Source organism: Lycorma delicatula, chromosome 10, assembly GCF_047948215.1.
Source record: "Lycorma delicatula isolate Av1 chromosome 10, ASM4794821v1, whole genome shotgun sequence".
NCBI lineage: Eukaryota > Metazoa > Arthropoda > Insecta > Hemiptera > Fulgoridae > Lycorma > Lycorma delicatula.
The window spans coordinates 58672493-58683918 of record NC_134464.1 but is presented as its reverse complement, the minus strand read 5'-3'; the positions used below and the strand labels follow the sequence as shown (position 1 = coordinate 58683918).

At 30.5% G+C, this 11426-nt stretch overlaps 1 protein-coding gene across 1 annotated transcript; it reads right to left on the bottom strand.

The window, feature by feature from the left end:
* Positions 1-462: 462 nt before the first annotated feature.
* On the bottom strand, positions 463-9108 carry LOC142331771 (uncharacterized). The gene is made up of 4 exons (XM_075377860.1): positions 9001-9108; positions 7713-7779; positions 2769-2983; positions 463-775 (listed from the first exon to the last, which is right to left on the bottom strand). The coding sequence occupies exons 1-3, from the start codon at positions 9097-9099 to the stop codon at positions 2793-2795; spliced, it is 357 nt and encodes a 118-aa protein (XP_075233975.1). The 5' UTR covers positions 9100-9108; the 3' UTR covers positions 463-775; positions 2769-2792.
* Positions 9109-11426: the final 2318 nt, after the last annotated feature.

Genomic DNA, 11426 nt, shown 5'->3' with positions numbered 1-11426 from the left:
TTTGATTTTTATTATTTTATTATTATTATTCTTATGATTGATTATTCTTCAATAATTATTATCTAAAATTAATAGACAGAATTGCTCCTGTAAAAAAAAATAACTTTCAATTGTATTTAAAATATATTGATGAAAAAATCAAGGAGTGGACATTGTTATTTTTTAAGGATAAGTAATTACTCTTTAACAAACAATTGCACATTCATGAATATAATATAATTGCATCAATCAATGACCTGACAACCTATTTTTGTATGTTACTTTATCATATCCCATTTTATTTTATCCCATTTTATTTAAACACTACGATTATTTTATAAATAAATAAAAAAGCAATTTCAACAGAGAAATACACAGTAAAATATTTATTACAAATCACAATCTCCTTGATGTTAATCCATGCACTGAGTGATGATTTTACAATAATGTATGACAACAAAATAAGTGAATAAATTTCCTGGAAAGAACTCTATTTCAAATATTATACCAGAATCATCTTTACCATCTTAATCATCTTTATATGAAGTACAAAAATTTGTGTTTAGTCTATTTTGGTAGCTGATTTCCACAACACCTTTGAGGTACAGGATTTGGCGTGTTTTTTTTTATAGTGCTATCCCATGTAGGCCTAGTGCACTTAGCCTTTCCTCTAATTATAATAAGTTATCCATTAGTAGTAGCAGTAGAAGAAGCCACAGAGTTTAATTTTGATGATTTTAAAAATTATTAAGGTTTTAATTTTTCTAGTTATATTTGATGAAATCTCTACTTAAAACTGAAAAAAAAGAAGAAAACAAGAGTTAAAAAAAAGAAAAGTAAATGACAAACAAGAGTTATTTATAGTAATAGTTAAGCTTCTTATGATAGGTTAAAACTATACACTAACATAATCCATAATACCGCTTTGTTAAGCACAAACTGATTTTACTCTTTTACATCATTTTTACTCTTTTTTCATCATTTATTATTTTACACAAACTGTATATATATATTTTGTTCCAATTAAACAATAATATATAGCAAAATAATATGACTAAATAAATGCTGGTCTTAATGATTTAGTAGCTTGTTTTGAATGGCGGTTTTGTATGATATACTATCATTTATAAAAAACAGATTTCTATTTCAGCATTTTAATAATAAATTCATGATTTTCATTTATATGAGAAAGCAATCATTTAAAAAAGTATTACCAATCATGATATTTTATCCACCTAAAAATTACACAAGAACGTAATATCTTGTATTTGGTTTTTTACACCAAAAGAAGAAAAACAACAATGTTTGCTAATGTATAAGACAACAAGAGAAGACAGTCATCAGTAGATGAACACATTAAAAAACAACTCTCCATGATGGATGAATATTTGTAACTTTTTTCAATTTTTTTGCACGACTTTATTTATAAAATGTTATTTCTCTATGTTTCTAGCAAAGAATTCTTTTTTAGATAAGTTTGAGAATGGCAAATAATACTCATTACTCATTTTCTTTTCATTATTCAGTTTTTTATAAGATATCATAGCTGTAGTTAAAATTACTATGTTGTTTGCAGAGAAACATGCAATTCCCTTGCAGGATAGGCTTCCAAGCATCAAAAATTATTTAGTGATGCAATTACCTACATATGAAACGAACGCTGGCGGTTAAAGAAAATATCAACAATCCTGTTCTGTGGTAATGTGGACACCGATGGGAAAATATAGTTTCTATCAGGTGTGGCAAACAGCAGTGCCCTTTGCAGTAAAAATGAAATCATATGATTTTTCTAAAATGTGCTAAATGAATACTAGGCAAATATATTGTGCTCATAATTGTCTGATAAAAAAAAATTAGAGATGGACAAAGCCACAACTCAATTTATCATATTAAGGTTGCAAAAGCACATGTGAATAGTAAAATCAGTTCTATCATTTGATTACAGACAGAAACTAAGCTATCCATCATCACAAATGATAGATATTGCATACTTTACATCTGTGAAAAAAATTAGCCTTTTTAGTATCTATAATGAAGGATTAGGTCAGTAGTGTTTGGTCATTGTAGATGAGGGGAATTATATTCGAATTCTTCTCTTCAAGTACATTGCATTATTATTAAGAAAATAAAAAAAGTTGACGAATTACGGCTCTTTGCTGATAACTGTGTGGACCGAAACAAAAACAGTAAAATCTTACGATACCTTGACTAGCAAATAAAACTGGAAGAAATAAGAAATTTTTTTTTTTAAGTTTCTCTTTACCGGTCATAATGGAATTGCATCTGATGGTATATTACGGTTGATTAAACAGAAATACATTAATGCCAATATTGATACTTATAAGGATGTACTGCATTGTGTTGTACAAGCATAATTAAATGAAGATTTGAAAGAAAAACAAAAAAAGAAACAAACAAAAACCTTATTTTGAGGGGACCTAAATAATCAGATGGATTTAATTCTTGACAGTAATATTAAAGAAACAAAAATCTTTAAACCAATTAAAGATATATTTAAACAAAAGATTTCTTTAATTTTTAACCCTTACTTGTTTGTAATTAGCAGTATTGTTTTTAATCTTGAACTGATAATTGTGCAACAAATTGCATTCAACAGAGAAAGATTACAAGGTAATAAAACCATCATACAATGAAAATTGATTTTTTTTTAGACATAAGATCCCATTATTTGTGCACAGTCATGTAGTATTAATATAATGCATACAGTTATTAGAACCTGCTTCGGCTATTAACTTTATTTATAAATATTCAACTAGCATATTACTTACTTTAGTCATACTCCTAGTATATTCTTACTCCTTCCTATTTTTCTTTTTTCTGATGATTCTTTTTGGTGGTACTTGAGGTTTTTTAAATATAAAATCATCTTCACTGTTAGTACTTGTATTAGACAACTTTTTAGGGCAAAGATAAAATGTATTTGTTTGTACAGATTGGCCAGCATTTTTTGAAGACTTTTTTGATGTTCTAGAGTACGGTTTACCTAAAAAAAAAAACTTATGTTAATGAATCTTCTCCAAAAATTATAAAAATACTGGTAGTTTATCCATTATATTTTTTATTATGAGCTATTCATTCTTAGAAGATAAAATTCCTTTTATGTGATTTAAACAAAATGTAATTTAAACAAATAATGTAATTTTTAGATAGATTTGTGATTTTTAGATAGATGATGCTCACTCATCTATTAATGACTTCTACACCCACATAAAACTGGTGTGTGGTGTGCAATTTACAGGGGAAGTATAACTGGCTCCTTATTCTTTGAAAACACTCTTAAGGTAGACCTCTACCAAGAAACTGTAACAGTTATTGAAAATTTAAATGAGATTCGTGGTTTCAACAAGATGGGGCCATATGTCACACGCAAGAGCAACAATGGACCTTCTGACAAATTTCTTTGGTGAAAGAGTAATACAGGGTGGCTTATGGCTGTAAATATGGCTATAAATTGTAATATTTATAACGAATCGTATTAAATATAGGACATTATTTTTCTTTAAATTGGGCTGCTTTTTTTTGTTGTGTGTTAAAACAAACGCTTATGGGTTATTTTTTATCAACATTTTTCAATGTACACCTTAGTATATTAATAATATTGGAAAAAATTATTTTTCTGTAATTTTTTTTCAAATTTAACTGATATAATGACAGAAAAGGACGAAATGATTTCGGAACCGATTTAAACTTTCTCCATACTTAAAATCTCAATTAAAAAAAATCGGTTTGCGCCTCCACGTTGGTTCGTCTGGATAACCAATCGAAACGTGGAGATTTCTACTGGTGAACTAAATCGGAATCACCTCTCTGGATCACATCCAGAGTTGTAACTCGGGAATTTATTCCCACCCAAGGCTGACTTACCTTTGAAAGTCAAATATGGAAGGTCTTTTAAGAAAAAATCCACCGTCTGGTAAATACCAGAGAAGGCTGCACTCGGATCCGGTGGGCAGCTGCTTAAAAGATAACAATGAATCGGAGCGTTTGGAAACACCCAAAAACAACACAACTTCAAAATTGAGGATAAGACACAAGCAAATAAACTACATTGCCACTCACAACATTAATTCTCTAACTCAACCCGGCAAACTAAAAACTCTAACAGACATAATGGACTAACAAAATATCCTAATCGCAGGACTTCAAGAAATGAGAAACACCGATCGAGAGCCGTTTGAATCTCAGGGTTACAGAATTTACAAAGGAATCCCCGGGAAACGTGTGATGAAGAATTGCCCACAGTTCGGAACAGGATTTGCAATCAAACTTAAAATAATTGACTCAGTCGTAGAATTTAAGTCTTACTCCCCCCAGGATTTCAACCTTAACCCTAAAATCAGCCAATAAATTCTACACCATAATAAATGTCCATGCTCCCACCAATGACAAAAACAATCTTAAAAAAGATAGAGAAGAGATGGACAAATTCTGGGAACTTCTTGACCAAACTGCAAACAACATAAATAAGACCCACACGAAGATTTTAATAGGGGACTTTAATGCCCAACTTGGTAAAGAACGAAGATATCGTGATATTATCGGAAAATGGCCTGCCCAAAAGAAAACTAACAAGAACGGCCAAAGACTTGTCGAATTTTGCAGAAACCATAATATGATCTCAAAATCCACCTATTTTATGAGAAAACCAAACAAATTGAAGACTTGGAAACACCCAGATTGGAAAAAAGGAGAATGGCAACTGGATCATGTTTGCATGGACCGGAATTATCACAAGGAGATTTATAATGTAAAAGTCTTGAGAGGAACAGACCGGATCGAGAGGAAGATTGGGACCGGAAGACAGGACCGGATTGAGAGGAACAGGTACTGGATCGGACCATTACTTAATTAAAGTTAAAATAAAATTCACCTCGCATAAAAAGAAAAAATCCCAACCTAAAAACAAAAGAGCTTATGATCCACATAAATTAATAAACAATGCCATCTTTGAAGAAACAAAAAAAAAAATCAAATTAACTAATAATTTAAAAGAACTGACATCCCAACTGAAAGAAATAGCTGAAGAACTAGCCCCTATAAACCCAAGAAAAAAACACCAATGGTGGAATGAAGAATGTGACAAAGCAGTCAAAGGCCGACACCGGGCTTGGATCAACCACCAAACCCAGAAAACTGAAGAATCTAACCATGAATTCACCAAACAAAGGAAAATAACTCAGAAAATTATAAGAGGAACCAAACAACAAGCCCAAAAAAACTGATTCAGCAAATAGAAGAAAGTTCCAAGAAAACTAATTTCCGAGACTATTATAACATTTTTGGTCAGGCTCTTCAAAGATATGAACCACCCACCCTTATGCTGAGAGGAAAAAAAGGAAATATGGCCCACACCAATAAAGAAAATGCTGAAATTTTGGCAGAAACCTTCAATAGACTCCTCAACTGTGATGACCCCCCAGAGCTTTTTGAGATTGACACTGAAACTCCAGTTAAAACTTCACCAGTACATATCAACCCGCCAACAATTCAAGAAGTTCTCGCAGCCTTAAATGAAATAAAAAACTACAAAGCAAGCGGAGAAGACCAGCTTTTCGCAGAACTCTGGAAACACTCATCAGTTTATTCAGTCAAAACTTCCCTACATCTATGCCTCGTGAAAATATGGAACGAAGAAAAACTTCCAGAACACTGGACCACAGCCCTCATCCATCCATTACATAAAAAAGGGGATAAAACTAATCCTGAAAACTACAGAGGCATATCTCTCCTGGATTGCACATACAAAATCCTGTCGAGAATCATATACAACCGATGCAAAGACCAACTTGAACTGGAACTTGGGGAATACCAAGGGGGATTTAGGCCATGGAGAGGTTGCCCGGAGCAAATAATATCCCTAAAACTTATGATGGACTTATATAAAAGACGGAAAAAACAACTAATAATCACCTTCGTCGACTTTAAAAGGGCCTATGATTGTATACACCGACCATCCATGCTGAATATTCTGAGAAACCTGGGCCTTCACCCTAAACTCGTAAACATGATAAAATTAACTTTAACCAATACCCAGTCCAGAGTGAAATTCAGAGGTGAACTCTCTCAACCCTTCTACATAAAAACTGGATTGAGGCAAGGAGACGGCCTCTCACCACTCCTTTTTAACTGCGCCCTTGAATTTGTCATGAGAAAATGGTATGAAATAAATCCCAAAAATGTAAAAATGGGTACTAAGAAAAACTCCATCACACTAAATTGCCTAGGATTTGCAGATGACCTCGCTCTTTTAGCAAATAATATTCAAGAAGCCAAAACACAAATCATGAGCCTTCAAAACCTAGCACAAAAGATAGGGCTTCATATCTCTTTCGAAAAAACTGAACTAATGGCCATAGATCCTCTGGTAATAGAGCACATTACGGTAAACAATCAGAAAATTAAAATAGTAAAACAATTTAAATATCTAGGGGAAATAATAACTTATAATTTAAATGAAAAAGTGACATGGCAAAACAGGACAAATAAAATGATTAAATCCCAAAAATTAACTTGGTCAACATATAACAAAAAATGCCTTTCTGCTAAAACAAAACTTAAACATTATAAAACTGTAGTACAGCCAGAAGTCACCTACGGAAGCGAGACCCTTTTCAAAATCACTCAGAAAAACCGAATTGAAAAAATTCTGAAAATAGAGAGGAGAATTGTCAGAACGTGTATCAATAAAAAACACCAAAAAGAAGGCCAATGGTGGATTGTGCCAAATGAGGTGGTGTATCGAGAAATAGAGCCCGTTACTGATACTATGCGGAAAAAAAGAATCTCTTTCTTCAGTCATCTCATAAGGACACCGCAAACAAGACTGTCAAGAAATATCATTGAAAAGCTCTTGTTCCAAAAGCTAGAAGTAGGATGGTCAAAGAAATTAGAGAAGATATGAAAGAATTGGGAATTTCCCTGACTGACCTACAGAATAAAACTGGAAAAATTACAAAGCTAAAAGATAAAAGCATTAGATTTAAACAAAAGACAGACAAACGACAAAATACAACGAAGAGGGTGTTTACGGATGAAGAAAAGAAAGCAAGATCTGAACGGATGAAGAAATACTGGGCAGCTCGAAAGAGTAAAATAACACACTTTTCTCAGAAAAGATCCAACTAAAATTGACTTAAGTGGTCCCATGTTGGCCGTAAAAGCATAATAATAATAATAATAATGACAGAAAACTTGAATGTTTTCAAAAGACTGAAAAACTGGATGGATTATTATCAGCTGTTAACAATCACAAAAAACAAAATTTTGTTATATATTTTTTAATTAGATAGAATTAATATTTTGTGATGAAATAAGTAGTGGTAATTCAAGTCTGTTTAGAAGTAATTATATTTTTTAATTAGATTTAAATATTTTTTCAAATAAATCCAATGTACAATAGTCATTTGAAAAATAGTCCCCTATTTTCCATAAAAGTATATTAAGATTTTTCAATAAAGATTTTCTTATCTTTCTATATAACTTAAGATTCCTTCACTTGATTAGAGTGAACATTTAGGTTTTCATAATGTATTTAATACTTTTGTATGTCCAAGTACCTATTACATTCAACCGCACAGTCTCAATATTTATTTACCAGAGATATTTAATACCAAATGCAGATAAAGCAATTGTCTCTAAAGAAAAAAGAATTATAATCTTTAAACACAAACTGCAATGCTAGTGTAAGAAAACCAATCAAAATATCTATCTACCTTTATGTTTTTTATTATGATCTTGACGAGATTTATATGATCTTTTTGCACTCTGGTCAACATGGTCCTGTAACAGAACAATATTAAAATTGTTATATTAATGAATTAATAAAACATTAAAATATTAGTGATGCTAAGATTTGCAAAATAATTTGATTATGGTAATAATAAGTAATAATTTACAAAATGGTACTTCAATGATTAAAATCCACACATATGCCAATCATAATGGTATTTACTGCTTTTTATGTCGAAAGAATACTGATGATGATTACTGTAAAATCTGAACAAGGAGCCTACACACACACACTGAAAATTTACCAACATAATCTGAAAATGCAAGATCCAATTTTCTAGCCACACTTCTTGCATGAATGACTTACACAGTCCTCACGTACATCAAAACACAAAAGAACAGCAGGTGGGTTTATTACATCTGTATAGATATACATTGCCAACACTGGAATATTGTTAGTATAAGTGTGCAATTCATTTTTTGTTAATTTTCATAAAAATATTAATTTAAAAAATATTTTTTTATAATCGTAAAAATAAAATCTTTAATTAAGCAAATTTTGTTAAAAATCAAATATTTTGAATCTTACTTTGCAGATACATGAAATTAATACAAAACAGAACAGACAAAAGCATTTCAGAATTTCTGTTATTTGCAGCAACTGGTTATCTATTAGGCAGAGTGTACCACTTCTAAGATTGAGAAAATCCTGTTCACACCAGATAATGATTTGATAGTTCATAAATTAAACTAAAAGTTTTGAACTTTTGTAGTATTAAGCAAGTATACAATGAACAGTTAACAACTAATGATAACCTAAAAATTATTACATCTAAACATATTTATATACCACGAATATGCAAATAAACAATAGAGATGTTGTATCAGAAGAAATACTACCAGCCTATATAAATGAGTGGAAAGGAAATTACTAAAATAAAAATAAGTATGATAATGATAAATAAAAAAATAAAAAACTGAACCAACCAATTACTACTTAAATATGCATAAAATTTCATTCACTTATATTTTAAAAAAATCACTTTATTAGAACTTAAAATAATTTTAATTATAATTAAATTTGAATTCTAACTACATTAACAATAATTTAGATAATAAATAAATTATTTTAGTAAAAAATGGCCCAAACAAAATTACACAAACACTCAATTATAAATCAAATTTCTTCAGCTCTTCTTACTAGTGATCATTTAATAATAATATGCTTATAAAAAAAATGTACGTATAAAATTAAAAAAATAACCAACTTACATTTAAATCCTCTTCAGTTCTGCTGGTTTCTTCAAAATCAAAATATAAATAACCGTCTTCATTTAATTTGGCAACGGATAGTAATGATAAATGCATCATGAAACTATTGGTCTCATTACTATTATTGTGATTGATAGCAGGTGATCTAAATGGCAAACAGAAAAAAACACATTGTTAGTAATTAGGATAAAGCATTATATACACAACAGAATGAAAATATAAAAATAATAAATTAAATTGATTATAATAGGGTTACCCAAAATATAGCCCTATTGTAGGGATATAATAGCGAAATCATTAATGTTTTTTTATTATTAATGTATAGTAATTAGTAATGATACAAAATTTGTAAGAACTTTTGCCTTCTGTATTAACCTTTGTTTTTAAAAGAAATTTGTTTTAAACATGGCTTCCAGGTGGTACTCGAAGCTTGAACCCAGATAACCATATATGCTACCATAATTATTGATGTACGTAAATTTTTAGTGACTCAATTCTTATTCTGGATCATTTTGTTTTACTTGCTGGAAATTCATTCAGATTTCAAGTATTTAAGCTTTGTAGATTATAATTTTGTCAAGACCTTTGGTCAGTTTGCTTGCTTTAATAAGTAAAACAATGAATTTTTTATCCGGAAATTAATACAAAAGTATACTCTATATTAGACACAGCTATTCAAAAACACTTGTACCATTCTATTAAAAAATTTATATGCGAAAGTGAGTGAATAATTATCCATAATGGAGCTAAAAACTTAATTTTATTAAAAATAAAAAAATTCATTTTTCAATATAGTTCCCATTGATTTTTATTGCTTTTTTTCCAGCACTGCATGAGTTGCCAACACTACATTTCTTTATGATTTATTAAAAAAAATGTATTTTGTAACTAACATGGTTTTTGTATATATGTTTTTTGTAGTAGTGCAACCTGCACTGCTTCCTCAAAGGCAGGCAAACAAGTGATAGTATGAAGGAGGTAGAACAGAATTATAGAGAGGATAGCTCTATACCTTATGCTGTTTTCTCTCTGGCTTGAAATGGTTGACCCATATTTTGTTACCAGTGATTCTGTCCAATAAAGCATCATCACCACCTACATTATCACAGCAAGTCAAATTTTGGTCAGTTATCAAAGGGCATTTGTTCATGCTGCTTTGTGAGTTGTTTTGGACCCTCCTTTCACAAACTTCATGATAAGTCTATCACAGATGATTTGAAGGCAGAACTGCAATTTGTAGATCATTTACGACTTCTTAAACAGCAACTCATCAGACACATACATACTCAGTGTTGTAAGTAGTAACCATACATGGATGTGAAAATGTTAATTAAAAACCAAACTACTAATCAGAATAAAAAGAAAAGATTGAGCATTGTGTTACTGAACAACCACGGAAGATGGTAGAAAAATAATAGTATTTCCAAGATTTCACACAAAATGCTATGCATACGATCATATTGATCTTGTTCAATGGAAGTTGGTCTGTATAAAGTTGGAGATGTTGAACAATGTTTAAAACAACACCCAATATTAGTTCAAGAAAGAGACACTAGGGATTACTCTATAGTAGTCAGCAGCAGTTCCTTTGATATGAAAGAAAAATCTAAGGGCTAAGGTAACCTTAAAATGGATAATAGCAATTTTCAACCTCCTTATTATATTTTAACCACCCAGTATAGTGGACAGGCAGGGGTGGGAATATATATAGTATCAAGATAAGGAGTTTTTTATTGTTAAGCCTTGATAAGAATTCTATAGCTTTTCAGTAGCTTATCAGGTTAAGAGTTGTAGCATTGCATATAAGGCGTGTAAATCAGTGTAATGAAATGGTACTGATTTAAACTGCAAAAGCAAGTGAATTCTAATTTCCATTGACAATTAGGCTGCACGTTGGGCATTAGTTTATATCTTTTTAATTCTGGGTTGTTATAGATTGCTATCTGATCTTACTACCTCTCCTGTCAACAGTAAGGTAGAGTTGCATTGAGTTTTAGAATACAAAGTCATGTAATAAGAGAGCTTATGTTTACAGGACTCCAGCCTGTATATAGCTTCAACTGAAGATTTTTGAATATATGACGATCAAATTACAGTTCGACTAACATATCAGATAATAATAGTAAGCAGTCATTTTATTTATGAATCATTAAAATGTTTTCAAAATTTTGGCAACAACCGAACCAGGTAATAGATATTTTCTTGATGTACTTCAAGGTAAATATTTGTTCAATTACCTTAGTATGGGCTTAGAAAATGAATAAAGATCAGTTATTTTGCTGAAAACTTATGAACCTTCAATCAGTATTATTAAGATTATGTAAAGCATGAACATTTAAGAAATAAAAATACTGCACTTAAAAAGTAGACATACTTGTTAATGATTTGAGAGCCTTTCACTAATGATTTGTTGACACTTTCACTAA